The sequence below is a fragment of the Dendrobium catenatum genome, unplaced genomic scaffold (assembly GCF_001605985.2).
Source record: "Dendrobium catenatum unplaced genomic scaffold, ASM160598v2 fragScaff_scaffold_1470, whole genome shotgun sequence".
NCBI lineage: Eukaryota > Viridiplantae > Streptophyta > Magnoliopsida > Asparagales > Orchidaceae > Dendrobium > Dendrobium catenatum.
The window spans coordinates 529,027-550,614 of record NW_021319932.1 but is presented as its reverse complement, the minus strand read 5'-3'; the positions used below and the strand labels follow the sequence as shown (position 1 = coordinate 550,614).

General features: G+C 33.0%; 1 protein-coding gene across 1 annotated transcript in view; it reads right to left on the bottom strand.

Moving 5' to 3' along the window:
- The window catches only part of LOC110113088 (phospholipase D gamma 1), a 37,287-nt gene that overhangs the window by 8,930 nt on the left and 6,769 nt on the right, over positions 1–21,588 (bottom strand). Inside the window, exons 3-8 of the mRNA XM_020845513.2 lie at positions 14,879–15,073; positions 4,081–4,323; positions 3,920–3,988; positions 3,678–3,825; positions 3,056–3,204; positions 1,672–1,845 (exon numbers count right to left, since the gene is read on the bottom strand). Coding sequence (XP_020701172.1) covers positions 1,672–1,845; positions 3,056–3,204; positions 3,678–3,825; positions 3,920–3,988; positions 4,081–4,323; positions 14,879–15,073 — 978 coding nt within the window. The remainder of the gene's footprint in view (positions 1–1,671; positions 1,846–3,055; positions 3,205–3,677; positions 3,826–3,919; positions 3,989–4,080; positions 4,324–14,878; positions 15,074–21,588) is intronic.

Sequence of the window (21,588 nt, the reverse complement as noted above, 5' to 3'; positions counted from 1 at the left end):
CGATCTCCAAACAACAAACAAAACAACAACAAAGAGACAAAACAACAGAAATCAACGGGAATGATTCTTATTTCAGCACAACAAACGAAGATACAACTTGATTTACCATTCGAGAGGTAGATCGACCTTCCCCAAACCTTAGGCGCAGCTAGAAATAACTCCAAAAAAGACAAACAAAAACACAATCACATAATGAAAATAAAATAACCTAATTATCCATATATGAACCTTCATATTTTCCTCTCAAATCTGAATTCAAATCAACCCTCTTTACAAAAATAAAACCTTCATAATTCTCTCCCAAATCTGAATTCAAATCATCACTCTTTTCCTGAATAAATCTTTAACATTTCCCTCCCAAATCTGAATCTAAATCAGCCACTTTTTCCCTAAATAAACTTATCTAATTCCCTCTCAATTTTAGTTTTCTATGATAAGTAATTAAAGCTAAAATTATTCCCCTTTGAGTCCCTCTCTCTTCTTGCCAACCGCACACCCTAGTGGGGTTCAACGACTCAGCCGTCGGTCCATCATAAACATATTCTTCTTTATTAGGAGGGTTATTCTTGATGTCTATAATAAGTTACTACATATTTCATAGGTTTCTAGTTGCACCTTTTCAAAATCAGCTATTGATATACATAGTTTAATAAATCTCATTTAATGTTCATAATTAATAACTATGTGAGATAGATAGTTTTGCCTAATTCTTAACTATTTTATAAGTTCCTAAAATAATCTACATAATATCAAGATTTATTCTTATTCAAGTTGCCTAAGTTGAATATAATACATGAAATTCCTCTAAATTATATTTTTATTATAAAGCTATCACTTGTTATATCAAGTATAAAATATCTATTGAAACTTATCTATGATGGATGGAATATATATATATATATATCTTGTTTGAATGGATGTGTAGGTCAGTGGAACTCTTTTGGATATTGGTTAACCAAGCAAATCATTGGATTTCTATGGGATGTTGTTTATCTTTTCAATTTTAGAGTGTCCAAGTAAAACTAACTATAGACATACAAGTATATAGATAACATGATAGAACAACAACAACAACATCAAGCCTTTATCTCACTACATGGGGTCAGATAACATGATAGAAGATTGAATAAAATCGGTATCATTTGTTGCTAAGTTGTAATTAATTATGCTAACTTTCTACCAACTAGTTCATTATTTCCTACTTATAACCATTAGCCACTAAATATCCAAGAGATGACTATGGGAAAATATAGCTAATTTAAACAAGTTACATGGTTAGTAGTCAATTTCGCGAGGTCACTTATTGCATTTGATTTAGCACTAATTAAAGCAAGTTAGAGATTAATGAAATATGATAAACCACCCAGTTGTAATAAGTATTTACATGTGATTTAAGACAATGAATACCATCTCCCAAGTAGAGAAAGAAGTATTTATCTTTGAATGGAATATTCTTTAAAAGTTTGTGTATGTATATGATAATGCAAAGTCACTACAAAATAGATAATAAAAATAATTGATGATGGTATCTGCAAGAGGAAAAAAGGCTTTGCAGACATATCTATATGCTGAACCTATGGTTCAGATCGTATTATCCACACCAAAGGGAATTTGTGAACTGTTTGCAAAAATGTATAAAAAAGTAGCTAAGTTTAAGAGATTGACGCTTACACTAGGTGTGTTGGCTGCATTTGGACTTCCGTTTTGTGTGCTATCTACATCAACAGTCTCACGATTGCCAAGACAGAAGAAGTTCAAATAGTCTTGTGGCTCATAAGTATCTTCAAGCCCAACTTCCCTTAGAGCTCTATAAATAGTCTCATACATCATCTGCATTGTTTTTTTCTGCAAAAGAAGAGCTAACTCAGCCCAAATGATCTTCATGCAAGATAATCATATGGTAATAAGTTGGAAAGGACGGAAATGCTCGTGAACCATGGCAATGATCTGACTTCACAATAATTAAAAAAGAAACACTATCTTTATAAATTACAAGTAAACAAAGTGCCAACCCTGAAGCAATCAAAATTACTCAATTACTTAACTTTTTTATAAATTAAGAAAATTAAGGATTGATTTTGCATAATATGAAAAATAACAATTATTAAAAATAACAAATCTTCTATACTCGTGAACACGGCTAACTCATCCAATCCAGACTTGCATTAAGAAATCTAAGAGGATGTTTTGTCATATTCCTTATACAGGGTAACTAGCAAATTCATAGTAATAACAACATTGCATACCTGCAGTCAATTTCAGCTAGAACTCTTTGATTTGTGAAAAAATGCAATCTACAGTCTTAATATTGTAGTTTTGATATAATAGGCATATTCACAATTTAAGTGTTCCTTTTAGAAATCACAAATTACTTTCTCAAATAAAGTTTTAATTACTTTCTTTCATCATGCAAGGTAGGAGCCCCATTTTGATAGACACCTTACTAGATCTATCAAGTGCCAAGGTCCAAACAAAACAAGTTTTACTGCATATACATATCCCAAATCAACATGCTATAGCACTAGAAATTATTATTTCTAGCACAGGGCAGGGCTTCAGCATAAACTAAATAAGCATTTTCTCCTAATTTTTTTTAGCACTTTGTCATGCTTGATCTTGGTTTACTATTTAGTAAACTAAAGTGGTTAGGTAAGTTAACGTGTGCATTCCTAAGATTAAGCATCACCTTTTACTAGCCTTATCCTAACAATTTAGGGTTAACTTTATTAGTTCTCATTCTCTATTTCTTCTTAGTTGAGAATTGCATGAGTGGTTAAATCCATTATGTGCAAATCCTTTCACACAAACTAAGTCAACATTACCATTAGTTACCTCTCCTCCTCACTAATTCTTGAAAACTAATTTTATCTGCGCATCTTATAATTGTATTTTATAACCATTTTTATTCATCTGATCCAAAAAACCATATTACGGGAAGGTTATCACTATGAACTCAAATTTTAGTTAAATCACTAGAGGATGCGAGAAAAGGAAATTAGCAGAAGTAAAATGGATTTAATATATGGAACTTAGCTAAAATTGTTTAGAAGGTAACCTGCCAATAAAGAATACGTTGGGTGGGAGCACCTGTAGGATTCCCCTCAGGCCACATTGGAAGAACTATATATGCAGAAAATCTTTCATGTGCTTTAATTTTGTTAGCAACTTTCAGGGCAATCTCCATGGGTATCAAATTATTGGCACCTAAAGCACAAAGAAAGGACACATCTAGTGTTAGTTTGAAAAGAAATAAATGCTTACAGCTAAGGATCAGCACCGTAGAGTGCTACCAAACAATGAAAACAAAGGTACCCATGCAACAGTAGTAAGAATCTCAAACACACTAAGTTGTCAACAATTATCCGAATATTTTAGTTGAGCAACACAAACATATTGAGCGTTCTAATATTAAGTGCAAATGAAACCTAAATAATAGAAATGGATGTATCATACAGTAAAATAACCCTTAAAAAGTTTGAAAAAATTGTATAAAGAATTTACAAAGCCGCATCGCATTTGTCACTTTATGCTTATGCAGTTTGTTTAAAAAATGCAAGTAAGCTTTACATTATGAGACCAATAAAAAAAATCAAGTTAGTATTACAAAGAAGTGAACTAACTAGTGTTTAATTAAAGTTTAAAACATAAGAAGCATTTTTCTAATTGATTAAATTTACCAAGATCCTTGTTAGAGTCCCAATTATAAGATGAGCCGAGGAAGTACTGGTTTTCAATATAGATAAAATGTTGAGCAGCTCGGATGGCCTTAACATAAGCAGTGTGTATACTCATGTCAATTAGAACATTCTTTCCACATACCAAGTTCTGTAGAGAATTTCAAAACATATATTAGTTCCTCAAAAGACAACAATATAAACTAGGCTCATTAAGAAATAAAATGACAGAGCCTTAAACTTGCCTTGCTTGTAGCAACTTTTGGATCCTTAGGAAATCCTTTCACAGAATTTGAATCAATGGAACGGAATATCTGATTTTACAATTAAGATGAAGAAAGTCTATGTGAATATAAGTAACTAGGAAAGGCCTGCTTCAAGTACTTTGAGAAAAAAAAAATCATGCCTGCACATGCCAACTCTCAGGATCATTATCATTCAGGTAATCATTCGGTCCAATGATTTCAGCTATCCTTTCTAGCTTGAGCAATGCATCATCATAAGATTTTTTCAGCTTTTTGAACCCACGACGTTTAGCTGCCTTTAACCAACGCTCCTCAAAGTTTGTCAGAACATCATAAGCAGCTGGACCATCAATTCTAGAGTGCAAATCATGCCAAGGTTCTCTTGGACCTTTTGTATCAGCCCCCTAGTAAGAAGATGATATTTTTTAGTAAGAAAAAAATTAAGGCATATATATATATATATATATATATATATTTTTTTTTTTTTTGTACTTCTTCACCTTCTAATATTATTAAGATTGCACACATTAAATTAACCGTATGAAATAGGTTAAAAAAAAATATGATTATAATTATTCTGACTATTATAGCCCCTCCTTCATAATATTAGGACACACCTTTAACAACTAAAAGAATGATAAAAGTGATTAGAGAGAAAAATAAATTATTCATCTAAAGTAACTGAAGTTATAATTATCATTCAAATATTGAATCAAAGTCATGAGTAATAATGTATGTACAACAGATTTTATATACACTGGATTGATAAGAAATAACTAGAATAAAAATTGAAGGTAAAAAATAAAAATTACTCCAAATATCATTGCAAATATGAGAATATTCATGAGACTTTAAGGAAGAAGATTTTAAATTAATTTTATTAGACCTAGTTATTCTAAATGGCTCCCGGGAGTGAGGGTAACCTAAGAAATACACTAACCTAAGTGAGGAGATGCATAAATGAAAATATTAAGATGGTCGGTCATCAAGTAGAAGGAAAATATCTATAAAAAATACTATTTACTTATTGCAAATAGGGGCGCAGAGAATTAGCTTTTAGACTATTTGGACATGCATTCATAGAAGAAGCATCCATAAGGAGCGTAGATAGAATTCACATGAAAGTATTATGAAGGACTCTAGTAGAGAAAGGGTAACATAGTTACTCATAAAAATATCTATAAAAAATATTATTTACTTATTGCAAATAGGGGCGCAGAGAATTAGCTTTTAGACTATTTGGACATGCATTCATAGAAGAAGCATCCATAAGGAGCGTAGATAGAATTCACATGAAAGTATTATGAAGGACTCTAGTAGAGAAAGGGTAACATAGTTACTCAGAACAACTTGCTCAAAGAATAGAATAGGAGTTGCACTCAAAAAAGATGAATTTGATATATAGCAAAAAGAATGATTTACTGAAGCAATCCAATGCTTTTTGCTGAGATTTTAATAGCATCCAACGATCCACCTAATTCTAATTTAAAACGCCTAAGCTATTAACAATACTACAACAACAACAACATCAAGCCATTATCTTACTATGTGAATTCTTTTTCTCCATTGTGCCAAGTTAAAAGTTAAATTCTCATTTAAATCTAATAAAGAAAAGTCATTTCTAATATTTTCTAAACAAGTCTTTATAGGTATACCACCACCTTTTTTAACATAAGTCAAATCTAATACATCTATTTTCCTAACTGGGTCATCGGAAGGCCGTCGTTTTACATCAAACCATCTAAGGCGACTCTCTCTACTCTTATCTTCCACTGGAGCTACTCCAACCTTTTCATGTATATGCTCATTTCGTATATTGTCTCTAAGAATAAAGCCACTCATCCACCTGAGCATCCTCATCTCTGCAACACTTTAACTTAAAATTATGCTTCTCTTTTAATGGCCAACATTCTGCACCATAAAGCAGTTTTAACCACCATCTTATAGAATTTTCCTTTAAATTTGATAGGGACTTTTCTATCATACAACAAGCCTGATGCATTCCTCCACTTCAATCATCCAACTTGAATTCTACTAATAATATCCCCATCTATTTCACCATCACTCTGAACAATAGACCCAAGATATCTAAAATGTGTACTCTCATTAATGACTTGCGCCAATTGGACCCCTATACCTCAAACCACGCGATAAAGGACCCCAATTGGTGAATAAAACATTACGCGCCTTAGCGCCACATGTCACTTAAAGGGTCAAATGACCTCCGAATGCTAAACGGACGACATCGTTGCGATTAGGACATCGAACTCTACTGGGTCGAGGCCCTCGAAATTGAATCGAATAAGATCGGTCAAAAGGGACGACCGACACCCGAAATTAAAGCGCGAGGCTGATCAAAGGATGTCAGATCAACAAACAGACTTCATCATTATGTTCAAAACATTGCAAATACTAAAAAAAATTGTATTTTACTTGTTCAATTTGGATCATCCTAATGAGTGACATGAATTTCGAGATAACACACATATCGATAAATTTGGCCCTCGATGTCGTCCAAGCAATTTCAGATCGACAAACAGACAATGTGATTACGTCTGGAACGTCGTCTACATTCAGAATATATATTTCATTTAATGAATTTGGATCATCCGAGATGATGGCGAATTTCTATGTAATTCAAATATGCTATAAAGGCCTGCATTACGACAGAAATAAGGCCTCGAAAATGCTCGGACGACGTCCGATCGACAAACGGACAGCGCCATTACGTCTGGAACGGCGTCGACATTCAGGATATACATTTTATTTAATAAATTTGGATCATCCGAGATGGTGGTGAATTTTTAGGCGATGCAAATATGATATAAAGGCCTGCGTTACGACGGAAACGAGGCCTCAAAGACACTCGAACGACGTGCGATCTACAAACGGACAATGTCATTGCGTCCGGAACATCGTCTCCATTAAGAATCTACATTTTATTCGATCAAATTGGATTGTTTGAGGTGGTGTCGCAAATTTCAAAGGTGATCCAAATTTGATGCGAAGGCACGCACTACGAGGGAAATTAGCCTCGTCGGTGACGAAATGACGTCCGATTGCAAAACGGATGGCACCATTACATCCGGAACATCGTCGACATTAGGAATATATATTTTATTTAATCAATTTAGATTGTTCGAGGTGGTGGCACAAATTCCGAGATGATTCGAATATAACAATACGCATTTTGATGAAAATTTGGCCTCGACAATGTTTGGATGACGTCCGATCGCAAAATGGACTGTGCCGTTGAGACCGGGACATCGACAATACCCTTAATGCACTACTAATTTGTCTAATATTTATGTTCGACAAATTTGACACGCATTACAAGGTGAAATGCTCACGAACCCCAAGGAAAATTACACGAATATCGAGACATGATGCGCGAAAATTAAGAAATTTCACACAAACGAGGTGATTTCTCAGTGATTAATGCATTGCTGATATTTCTAATTAATGTGAATACCAGTTATAGCAAGTCATTATTTACATGACTTATGACTTTAGATGAAAATGGCAACTCAGAGCAAAAATCTAAATCACATTAATGTTTGCCTCGTATCACCTCTTGAATTCCTGCTCTGATCCCTGCCAAATCCCGGACATCCCGCTGGCTGAAACATGGGACGTTTGCTTCGCATCTCTTCGCCTCGAGCGTCGTTTACTTGCGTTAAAATGAGAAGGGGAGGCAGTATGTTCGGTTGATCTGGTTTTCACGCTCAAGAGCTAAAATCCCTCACCTCCTTTGCAACCCCTCGACCTCCCTCTTCACTGCTCCAGCCGGACCTCCTCTGCTGCAGCCAACGTCCGACCCCCTAATCTCAAGCAAAGCTTACTGGTTTCCCAAGCACGATGCAGCACTTCCCCTTAAGCCGACGTCCAAACCAATCCTATCTCTCCCGGTTTGGCTCCTCCATTCCCTGTGCCGCAAGTAGCTTCAGCACCTCATCCCTCCGGTTTGTCCGTCCAACCCCTGTTCTCAGCCTAGATCTCCTACCTACAACTACAGCCGAACTCCCCTTTCCCATTGTTCGTCCCCTACAGCAAGAAGCCACAAGCTCCTTCACCTAAACCCAACACCTACTCGGCTACTCCATTCCTCATCCCACTACAACAGCAGCTTTTCCTTCACGGTCCACCCCTCAAAGCCACCTGAACGTCCAAGATCCACCAAGCCGCACTCCACCTTGCGATTACTCCCTCCCTTCCAACGACCCCGTCCACACTTTCCTCCACTGCTTTCTCCCACTCATAAGCTGAAACTTTCTCCAGCCGCTAAACAACAAGTAGTATGTCTAAAAAACCGTCTTTCTATTCTTGTTTCACATGTAAATCCTTAAAATTTATGCACAGTTTTCTTTTGGCATTGCATGCGGGCACGAGCACTAAGAGATTTTAAAGACTCTCCTCCCTCAAAGCTTGGTAGCCTTCACTACCAGACAAGAAAGATTTTAAGCAAGAATCTTCACACTTTTTCCCATTATCTAAAAGCTGCTTCTCATTTTATTCTTGTCTTCTTCCCAACACTCACTACTTTTTTTTTTATTTTTTTTTAAAAAAATCCTCTCATATGTTTAAAGTACTATTTTACTTATTTCATTTCATACTTATCTGCACTTATTCCCTATGACATTAACAGTAATTAGTATGGTCTAGCTTAACTTTCTCATTAGCCAAGGTATTAGCTAGTCATGCTATAGTTATATATATATATATACTTTCATATGCCGTAATATATGTATGTGTATAAAGTTTTTTTTTTAGGCATTTACTGTTATAAAAAAAAAAGGAAGAGTGGAAGTTTATTTCAAAAAAAAAAGGAGAGAGAAAAGAAGTTTCAAAAAAAAAAAAAAAGAGAGAATCATTTCTATCATTGAAGATTTCAGATTCAATATGGGCAATATATTAATGACTAATAACTAAAAGTTTAGGTACCTATCAATTATGCTTCTTCTTGATTAAGCCAACCTGTAAACCAAATTATGATCACTATATATGAATCAAATTTTGATTCTATAGTAATGGAAATATCCTTTTAAAAAACCTTGTCAATTGATTAAGAAGGGATAACATGCTCTTAATTAACAAACTATGCATGCATGTGGAAATAAGTTTAATTGCTAATTAATGGAGCCTAATTTTTTTTATCTTAGGAAGAATTGCATTATGCATGTTGAATTCAAATTTATTTGTGATAGACACCTTAAACTTTACTATTATGACTAAAAAGACATGTAAAGAAAAAGATGCGGGGAATAAGAAAAAAATCTTTCTATATTCAAGATCATAATTTCTAGTACATCATAAGCTCTAGAAGTAAGAAAATGGACTCAGATTGAGTCAATTTTGGTGTCGTTGTTTTCATATTTCCGAGACGCTCAGTTTGACTATAAGTTTGTTGAAATCGAAGTTTGAATGGTTCCAATTTTAATTTGGGAAGTTTTCAACTTGATTTTTCCTCGAGATTTGTGCTCGATCAAGATAATTTTTTGATAATGATCAAGAATATAAATGAAAATGTGATTAAGTAATAACTGGTTGTTATTGCTTTTATTAGAATGTTTGAAAGACAAGTAAAGACTGGTTGACTTGTTGATTAGAGATTGATTGATCTATATAGGATGGTAGGCCGACTGGCTTTTCTTTAAATACTATGGTTTGACATTATCTGATACAATGATTTCATAGTGATGATTGAGAGTTACAAGGAGATGATTATTATACATACGGGCAAAGAGTGTCAACTTTGTTTACTAAGCCAACAATTTACTGGTATTAAAATGACATTGAAACATCATGATATTCAAAACTTCTTACTTATTTAATGTGACTACTGAAATGCATATTCATATTCATTGTTACTATAAAAATTACTATTATAGCATTGAGGTATTATTACTACTACTGAATTTGCTAGTACCGACACTAAAATTGTTATGGATACTTGTACTGATTCACTGTATTGTATTGATTGTTGATATTGACTGAGCATATGATTAAAATATTAGTATAAAACTAATAAAATCACTATATATTATGTGTACACTTTTATATGATTTATCTCATTAATATAATTTTGATAGTTTTTACTAATGATTTGATTTTATCGCTTTGATATGATGATTACGTTATAAATTTGATAATTGTACTGATTTATTAGCTTTTGTATAATATTTTACATATTCTAAAGCAATTGCATATGGTTTTTACTATTTCAGTATTGATTCAATGATTATATGACTATCATTGCTATGATTTGACTCCTTACGTACGTATTGCTCATTTGTCGTGCTTTGAATTCAGTTATAGATTTTAATATGAGCTGCTGAGTCAGTTAGCTCATTATATGTGGTTAAATGATTTTAGGTCATGACAATAGAGTATGAGTGGGAGATTGATTAGGATCCTTCTTGTTCAATTTCTTTTGTTAGATATTTTTTTATAATAAACATTTGGATAGACATTATATGATTAATGGTTCCTACGTTTTGTATATGATTTTTTGGAATAATTAATATAGATGTATATTGATATTTTGAGTTATAGAAATTATTTCCGTTATTTATTACTGATAGATAATATTATATTGCTATAGTGTTATTATTAGGAAAAAAAAGAAAGAATTCTTCCCAATTAGATTCTGCGACGTGACACACCATGCATCCCTTTCCACCAGTCAGCAAGGACTCACCAAGTGAGCTACGAGCGACCATTATGTGCAACTCACAAACGAAGGAGTCTAGAGAGATGGCCTAGGAGAGGAAAAAAAGAAGAGATATGCAGCTATGATGGAAATCTAGTTTTTCTTTAGGTTAGCCAACTCCATGTTAGTAAATTTATTTAGGTAATGCGGTTTCAGTCATTGGATGTGCGATCAGCGGCTCAAATTTTGAGTTTTCTGAACTACGCGGTTCTTTACCAAACGACTGGTCTGATGGTTAGTCAGGTCAATGTGGATTCAACCAGTTTTTGGGTTATTCGACTACAATCCAAGTTTCATTATAGAATGGGAATTGACCACGATTCAACCGCTTGATCCAATTTTTAAAACCTTGTGTTTTTATGTACATGTTTACACGGAGATATTAAAAAAAATAAGAATTTAAAAAGTAAAAACATGATAAAATCTACAACAATAATGATAGAACATAATCATCACTAGAATGAATATGAATAATATTTATTTTATATATTAATGTGTTAATATTTTTTGTTTCTTTCGTCAATTTAACTAGATCTTACCTAATTTTTAATATTGAACACAAAAATAGAAATGGCATAGACGTGGACCACAAGTAGCTAAAAAGACAATGTTCCCCTTCCCTTATATTCAATGGGAGCAAAGACAAGAAAAGATAGAACAGGGGTACACAAAAACTGTCTTATGTGGTTCAATTTGCCTGCATGAGAAAGCTTCTTTCAAAACTGCACAGACGAATGTTATCTTGATATTTTTGGCTAATTAAAGCTAGTATAACTTTTTTACTATTTTATTTTTAGATTGTAATTATAATTTTTATTTGGTGACTATTTTTTGTTATATTAAAAAAATTATACTAAAAAAATTTCATTCTATAGGTGCTTTAAAATTAATTTTACTTATTGCAAATAGGGGCGCAGAGAATTAGCTTTTAGACTATTTGGACATGCATTCATAGAAGAAGCATCCATAAGGAGCGTAGATAGAATTCACATGAAAGTATTATGAAGGACTGTAGTAGAGAAAGGGTAACATAGTTACTCAGAACAACTTGCTCAAAGAATAGAATAGGAGTTGCACTCAAAAAGGATAAATTTGATATATAGCAAAAAGAATGATTTACTGAAGCAATCCAATGCTTTTTGCTGAGATTTTAATAGCATCCAACGATCCACCTATTTCTAATTTAAAACGCCTAAGCTATTAACAATACTACAACAACAACAACATCAAGCCATTATCTTACTATGTGAATCCTTTTTCTCCATTGTGCCCAGTTAAAAGTTAAATTCTCATTTAAATCTAATAAAGAAAAGTCATTTCTAATATTTTCTAAGCAAGTCTTTTTAGGTATACCACTACCTTTTTTAACATAAGTCAAATCTAATACATCTATTTTCCTAACTGGGTCATCGGAAGGCCGTCGTTTTACGTGACAAACCATCTAAGGTGACTCTCTCTACTCTTATCTTCCACTGGAGCTACTCCAACCTTTTCATGTATATGCTCATTTCGTATATTTTCTCTAAGAATAAAGCCACTCATGCACCTGAGCATCCTCATCTCTGCAACACTTTAACTTAAAATTATGCTTCTCTTTTAATGGCCAACATTCTGCACCATAAAGCAGTTTTAACCACCATCTTATAGAATTTTCCTTTAAATTTGATAGGGACTTTTCTATCATACAACAAGCTTGATGCATTCCTCCACTTCAATCATCCAACTTGAATTCTACTAATAATATCCCCATCTATTTCACCATCACTCTGAACAATAGACCCAAGATATCTAAAATATGTACTCACATTAATGACTTGATCACCCAAAGTCACAATCCCCCCCACAAGAACTAATATTTACTAAATTACACTCCATATATTCAGTTTTAGATCTACTCAAACGAAAGCCTTTAAACTCTAAGGTTGACCTCCATAATTCAAGTTTACCTCCAACTCCCTCTCTAGTCTTATCAACAAAAAGAATATCAACATCAAAGAGCATAGACCAGCGTACAACATCTTGCAAATGTCTAGTGAGAACATCCATGATTAAAGCAAAAAAATATGGGCTTAAGACTGATCCTTGATGTAATCCAACTTAAATAGGAAAATACTTGGTCAGACTAACTTATGTCTAAACACAAGTAGCAGCTCATGTATACATATCCTTAATGACTTGAACATAAATAAGCATTATTAACCCATTTCTTTTCTAGAACTCTCCATAGCACTTTCTTGGAACTTTATCGTATGCTTTCTCTAAATCAATAAATATCATATGTAGATCCCTCTTATTCTCTTTATACTTCTCCATCAAACCTCTCAATAAATGTATAGCTTCCATAGTAGACCTACCCAGTATGAATCTAAATTGATTTTGAGAAACATTAGTATCACGCCGCAATCTATACTCCATGGCTCTCTCCCATAGTTTTATAGTATTACACATTAACTTCATTCCTCTATAATTCGCACAATCTTGTGAATCACCTTTACTCTTCAAAATAGCAATCGACACACTCATTCTCCACTCATCTGACATCTTTTAAATCTTCAAAATAATACTAAAAAGTTTAGTAAGCCAAGAAATTCCATCATATCCTAAGCATTTCCACGCATCTATTAGAATATCATCAAGTCCAACTGCTTTTCCGCACTTCATTTTCTTTAAAACCTCTCTAACTTCGATTTTACTAATAAGTTGATAAAACCAAAAATCTTTATTGTCATTTCGCATTCTCATAATCTTCATTAAAGAGTATAAAAATATCTCATCCACCTTTGTTGAATATCCTCTTCTAATAAAAGCACTTTTTGATCTTCATCTTTAATACACATCACTTGAATTAAATCCTTACTACTCTTATCTATATGTTTGGTTAACTTATAGTCTTATACATATATTTTTTTCCTTCCTTAGTATCTAATCTATTATATAAACCATTAAAAACTCAAATCTTTGCATCGCATATTACTTTCTTAGACTCCTTACATGCCTCTTTATACATTTCTCAATTATTAGAATTTTAACATCTAAACAAATTTTTATAATAATTCTTCATATTTTTTATCTTTTCTTGCACATTGTGATTTCACCACCAATTATTTATACTATTTAGGAGTTTTTCCCTTTAACACTCCAAACATATCTTTTGCAACATTTTTAATATCAATAGCTACTTTTTCTCACATAACATTAGCTTCCTCATACACAGACAAAATCTTAAGATCTATTATCTAACTCTCAAATTTATTTTTGTTAATATTATTTAAATGCCCTCATATAATCTTAGAATAATATTTTACTTTATTTTTTATTTTCTACCCCTTCATCTTAAAGTCTAAAACTAATAAGCGATGTTAGGTATATAAACTTTCACTTGGACTAACTTTACAATCTTTGCAATCTAAACAATCTATTTTTCTTATAAGAAAATAATTAATCTGAGTTTTACTATATCCAATCTTATAAGTGATTAGATGCTAATTTCTTTTCTTAAATAAGGTATTAGCAATTACAAAATCATAAACTAAAGAAAAATATAATATGATTTTATTATCTTCATTAGTCACTCCAAACTCATAGCCACCATGAATGCTTTTAGAATCAACTATCTCTCAACCAACATATCCATTTAAATCTCTTCAAATACAAAACTTTTCTTCAAGAGAAATCTTTTGTATTAATTCTTCTAAGTCATTCCAAAATTTTAATTTTGAATCCATATCTAAACCTACTTGAGCAGCATACATACTTACAATATTAATAATCCTAACATCAACAACAATCTTTAAAGATATTATTCTATCTCCAATTCTATTAATTTTTACAAGCCTAAGCTATGAACAATAGTTGATAGAAATTATACAATGAATTATAGTTGTTGGAGATAATAGCATCTAGCCTACAAAAATGGGATGATAGATAAAAGTTTACTCCAAAGCTGACTTACATGAAATTTTACAAGTAACAAATTCTAGTTTTGTGGTCATGAGAAAAAGCAATGAACATACTATCTGATTGATGAACTGAATTCCACATAGACAAGAAAAAACTTAAAATGAATAAGAAACTTTGAAAAACTAAGGAAACACTTCCTTGAAAACAAAGATATGAAACATGTGCCTCAAAAGAATCGACCAAACAACAAGCTTACAATCAAAATAAGCATTAAAAGCTAAATTTAGCATCTATGCATTGAACAATGCAGGGAATGATTCTGAATGCTGAAAAAATGACAAAGAGATCACCGTAAAGGTAGGATTACGATAGTCATCCTTATGCAATGTTTGTAATGTGCTAAACAAAGGATGCTTGGGATTGTCATATCTGCCACCACATAAATCAAGCCCTCCAACAAAAGCAATGATTTTTCTCTTGTTGCGTCCTGCATCAGCATCAACAATCACAGTTTTCTGGTGATGTGTAAAGATGACGCCAGTTTCCTGATAAACGAGTCTCGGTTAAGCAAGAAAAATGCATTCCAAACATGAAATTGGATAAATATAGCAAATTTATACGCAAATATGTACATCTAAAACTGAAATCAATAAAGCAACTTGATTATGTCTTAGAAAAGGAGTAATATGGGGCTTGAATGTATGGAAAGTGTATATACTCAGGAAAAATAAAATAAAAATGAACAAAAAAAATCAATTCAGCCGAAAAAACAATCCAGAGGTACAGGATGCGCCAAATTGAGTTGCAAATCGGAAAAAAAAAATGGTATTGTAAATAAACCCCCAAAGTTCAACAAGCATTTAATAAAATGAAGCAAGTAAATAAAAAATGGATGAAACCAGGGTTGATATTTCATGTTGACTCATTCTTGAGGATCATTGTTTCTGATAACAGTCAGCAGTAACCACATTAACAATCATCATTTCACACTAGCAAAAATTGGAGAATATTTAACCAAAATTGTGTAAAATTTATTCAATCCTAAGAAAGCTTCTAATTGGAAATATACAAAACCAGGGATTCAGAAATAACTACAAAATTAATTAAAATTGGACAACCCATAGATGCTTCTTTGTGCAACCAGGTAACTCGTATGGATTAATAATGTGGCAACAAGGATCCCACGGATCCGTGGGGTGACAGGCTAGAGATGGAGGGGGTGAAAGTGTTGCATGCCTATTAGGGCAATGATGGAGGCAGGGAGGATGTTGTGAGTCCCAGAGGGTGGAATCAACAGGCATTTTCACACTCCCCTCAAGCAAATGAATGAATGTTATATATTCTAAGCATGCCTGATAGTTTTTAAAAGACTATCCTAAATAATTTTTTGATGAGAATGTTTGCAAGTTCACCTGCGCTTATAAATGGAGTACAAATTAGACCACTGTCCAACTTCTCCTTTCTAAAATATCTTTCAACTTTAATATGCTTATTGCTTAGTATGATCATGTTACTCAAATGATCATGTTACTCGCAATTATATGCAATATTAATACCTGACTTGTTATCACAATAAAACCTCAAGATCTTTTTCATTCAACTTTTAAATCTACAAGTACAATTTTTAGCTATAATAAATTGTAGATTCTCAATGCATAAATCTATATTCAGCTTCTACCCTAGATCTTGCAACAACATTTTGCTTTTTATTTCTCGTAGTCATGAGGTTACTTTGTAATAATGTGCAATAGCTTGAAGTTGACCTCTTGTCAACCATAGATCCCACATAATTTGCATCTATGCATGCTTCAGAAGTAAGATCCTCCCTTTTTTCTTTTTTGAAAAGAATTCCTTTTCTATGGTTCCCTTCAATATTAAAGAATTCTATACACTTACCTAAAAATTCTTTAGGATTGTACATAATTGGCTCACAACATTAAAAGTGCAGGGAATGTCGAGTTTAGTATGTGCTAAGAACATAAGCATTCCCACAAATTTTTAATGGGAGGATTTTTCTATTGGTGTATCTTCTAGAGCACCTCCAAGTTTATAATGAAATCAATGAGGATCTCGATAGGCATGCATCCCAACTTGCATGCATATTTCACCAAGTTGGCCATGTGTTGTTGTTGTGATATAAAAATTTCACGTCTACAGTATGCAATCTCAATACCAATCAAATACATTAGCTTGTTTGGTTATTTGACTTTAAATTCTTTGAATAATATTTCCTTTAAGTTATACATTCCTTCTGCATCACTATCATGAAACTTCCCTTGAACCAATATATTTTATAAATATTATATGGTCTTCTTAACTTTTCTAGTACCTGTTTAGCACTAACTTGACGAACCTTCCAAACTAATCCCTCAGTGATTGTTCAACCTATAAAATACATTTTCAGTTTACATGCCTTTTATTTTATATTTAAAGTAAATCTTGGCTTTACTTTCATATTCACTTCCTTCTCTAGGCCAGCATGTGAGGAGGTATTCTTAACATCAAATTATTGTATTTTCCAGTAGATATTTGATGCTAATACAATATTCATTTTTATAACTAAAGCAAATATTTTAAGATAATCAATCTCCTATATTTTCATGTAGCCTTTAACAATTATTCTAGCTTTTATCTTCCAAGTGAACCATCTAATTCATATTTACATCCAAAACACATCTACATCTTACTGGTTTCTTTTCTTGTGGCATATTTACCTATACATATATTTTATTATTATTTTTTAAGAGCTTCACTTTTCTCTTTGCTAGCACTATTCTAATTCTCATTATTTAATCCCTCCGAGACTTTCTTAGGAACATAATTAGCATAGAAGCTAGTAAGGAATGTTTGGTGATTATGAGAGAAATTTTTGTATGATGAAAAATGTATGTAAAGAGTGGTAATGGAAGTTCTCGTGCCTTTATTACTAAGACTCCTTTCCATTGTAATTTCAATATAGTTCCCTCAATGGATTCAATGGTAAGGAATGATTTGGTTGATTGGAATTTCACAGGTTCAATTTGGGTAGTAGTTAATTCTAAGATAGAGTTACTTGCTAGGATGAGTGGCAAAGAAGGTCAATCTAGGAGAAAAAAAAATCTTTTTCTTTATCATTTATGTAAGATATTTCTTCCTAAGGTAAGAAATAATAAAGGAGTGTTCTTTTTATTGAAGCAACATCAGCAGACACATACAACTTTTGTTAGAATTTGTGGAATCTAATTCTTTGATCAATGTACATCCTTAGTGCACAACACCGCAACGTTGTACACTAAAACGCAATGGCGCTGCATCTCAAGTTAGAAACATAGAGCAAACTGCCACGGCGCAACAATCTCAGGTTGGAGACAAAGAACAAAACGCCAAGGTGTTGTAGGTTGCAATGCCACAACATTGCATAGTAGACTCATGAACAGAGAGTGGAGCATTGCGACGCTGCGAGTCAGGCTAAGAAGTTTTTCCTTATTCTTATTTTCTTAACATGAAGGGTTACAACTCTTTGTCAATTTAAGTGAGTATCTTTATTTGTTTTGTATGTAAAACGGTGCGAGAAGTGAAGAGAGACAAGTAGAGAGTGTGAGAAGAGAGATATGCGCAATTTCTCCCATTTTTATTAGATTTATTCGTGTGGTGTGTGGCTCCATAATTTTTTCCCTGATATTGGATTTTTTCATGTTAAATCTTGATGTGCATTTTCGTTGTTTTTTTTTTTCTTTTCTTGCTTATTTTTCATTGAGTGATTTTACTTCTCAACAACTAATATCAGAGTCACGCTCTTTAGTTCAAATGGGAGTAATGACTATGAAATAAAATACAAAATTGAGAAGTTCAATGGTACAAACTTCACTTTCTAGAAGATGTAAAATGAAGATTTGCTCCATCAAAATTTATATTTGCTGTTGGATGGAATCATTAAGAAGCTAGAATTGATATGACTATTGAGAAATATGAGTTACTTGATCAGATAATGATAGGAATTGGATGCACTTTCAACTATTATGTTGCATCGATGCGGATACGGCGCCACAAATATGATACGATACAAATACATGACACGTCAATTATTAAAAGTACAGGACACATGTATGGCGTAGAAACAACATTATAATTTATAAATCATACATTAAAATTAGGAAAACAATCAAAGCATAATATTTAAAATGAAAAAAGAATTAAAGCAACAAGAAATTTAGTCGTGTAGCTTATAATATCAAAATAAAAGTAAGCATACAATATCTAGTACAACATTAAAAAACAAACATAAACTATCTAGCACATGAAGTTTCAACTATTCAATGTAAGGAATGATAGGATTAGCTTCTGTTAAATTCAAAGAATTGGAGATGGAAAAAGTTTAATTTTATTACACAAATTTGTCCCTATCTATAGATCTATACAAGATTTCTTAATAAAGAAATAAATAATTACAAAATAATACATAATTGCTCTAATATAATCCTTCCTAAATCAGTCATCTAAATATGGAAGGAGATTAACATGATCCAGGTGAGCCTCCCACGGATTCTCATCTTAGACGTGAGATCAAAATGCCAAGGGACGGCTATGATTTAATAGGTGAGCCTCCCACAGATTCCCATCCTAACCGTGGGAACAAAATATCATGGGATGGCTGAGATTCAACACTCTCCCTCAAGCTGGGGAATACAGATCCATCATTCCCAGCTTGGTAATCAATCTCAAAAAGTAGAGTTATCGAGTCCCTTGGTAAGAACATCTACAATCTGGTCTTTTGATGAGACATGGTCGATACATATAAGAGCACTATGTAATTTCTCTATTATGAAATGTCTGTCCACTTCTATGTGCTTGGTCCTATCATGTTGAACCGAATTATGAGCTATGATGATTGTTTATTTATTGTCACAGTGTAGCTTCATGAGTCCTTCCCACTTGATCCTTAGCTCTTCTAGAATTATCTTGATCCACAGTAGCTAACATATTCCTAAGGTCATAGCTCTGTATTATGCTTTTGCACTAGATCTTGCCACCACATTTTGTTTCTTGCTTCTTCGTGTAACAAGGTTTCCTCTAAGGACTGTGCAGTATCCTGAGGTAGATTATCTATCAACTGGTGATCCTGCATAATCTAAAATCAGTATAGGCTTATGGGGTTATTCCATAATCTCTTCTGAAGAGAATTCATTTACCTAGGTTCTCCTTAAGATAGTGCAGTATTATATCTATAGTTGCATGTTAGTCTAATTTAAATTTTGCATGAACTAACTCATCATGCTTATAGCAAATGCTATATATGGTCTGGTGTGGGAAAGGTAGATCAATTTCCCCACAAGTCTCTAGTAAGCTCCTTTATCCACATTTGGATCATCTTTAGCTTCCCCCAATTTGAGATTTGGTTCTACTAGTGTTGATGCCGGTTTATAAGCTAGTTTATATGTTTCTTTAAGAAAATCATTAATATATTTTTGTTATGAAATGAAGATTCTTTTGTTGGAGTGGCACACTTTAATTCTAAAAAAATATTTTAATCTACCAAGATCTTTGATTTCAAGTTCCTTTGCATGACATTTCTTTAGAATTACTTTCTCCTTTTTATCATTCTCAGTCAATATGATATCATCTACATACTAATAAAATTGTGACATCCCCTGAGTCTGAGTGCTTGAAGAATAATGTATGGTCCCCTTGGCTCTGCAAATAACTATTAAGTAGCATGACTTTTGAGAATCTTCCAAACTAAGCTCGAAGTGACTATTTTAGCCCATATAAAGCCTTTTTTAACCTACACACTTTGTTACCCCTACATTGTTCCTTGAATCCTGATGAAATATCCATAAATATTTATCCCTCCAAGTCTCCGTATAGTACTGCATTTTTGACATCCAACTATTCCATATGTAAGTTATAATTAGCTGCTAGTGAGAGCAAGATCCTCACAGTGTTCACTTGGCCACAAGTTCAAAAGTTTCCTGGTAGTCCCATACATCTAAGTGTACCCTTTTGTCACCAACTTGCCTTATACCTTTCCAGTGTACCATCAGCTTTGTATTGCACATAGAACACCCATTTGCTGGTGACTGGTTTTTTCCCTACTGGTAGGTCGGTGATCTCCCATGTATCATTCTTTTTCGGGGCCTGCATTTCATCTTTCATGATACTTTTTCAATTTTCACCATATAAGACTTCGGAAATATCATTAGGAATATGAATATCATTTAGTGTAACCAAAAAATTTGTGTGAATGTGATAAGTTATAGAAGAATACAAAGTTAGTTATGAGATACAAGGGAGATTTTTTTAGTCGACCTGTATTATCTCAATTTCAGGAGACAGTTCAGATTCTTGGATCTGCTCTGGAGCATAATTTAGATTTGTACGCCTTGAATATACTTTCCCAAACCTCATATTATCCATAATAGTTTTGTCCTCATTATCCCTGACTTTGATTTCAAGTTTAGATGGATTGGCTTGAGGTGGAGCTGAAAGGTCAAGAGGGGCAAGCTCACTTACCTCATCTTCCTCAATTTCAATCTCCCCCTAAAAATGATGTTTGGTGAAATAAGATGCTTGTTAATCAAAAGTAATGTCAACATATACAAGAGTTTTCTTGATAAAGAGTTGATAACACTTATAATCTTTTTGGGTGGATGAATATCCAACAAAGATATATTTGAGTGCTCTTGGATTAAATTTTCCTCTATTTTAACTATAAATGTGAACATAGGAAGTGCACCCAAAGATTTTGGGTGTGAGGTTGTTATGAGTTCGAAATTCAGGGTAAAAAGAGGATAGAATATCCATTGATGTTTTTAGTCCCAAGGTTGTTTAAACTAGTCTGTTTATGAGATATGTGGAGGTCAAAACGACTTCCCCCAGTAGGATTTGGGTACATTATGGTTCAATGGATGTGCACGGGTGATGGCCAAAATATGGTAATTTTTTTCTTTTTGCAACTCCGTTTTGTTATAGGGTATGTATGCAGGAAGACTCATAAATGATACATTCCTTTTAAAAGTAGAAGGAATGAGTTTGGTTAAAATAATCTTTGACATTGTCAAAAATAAATTTTCTTATTTTTACC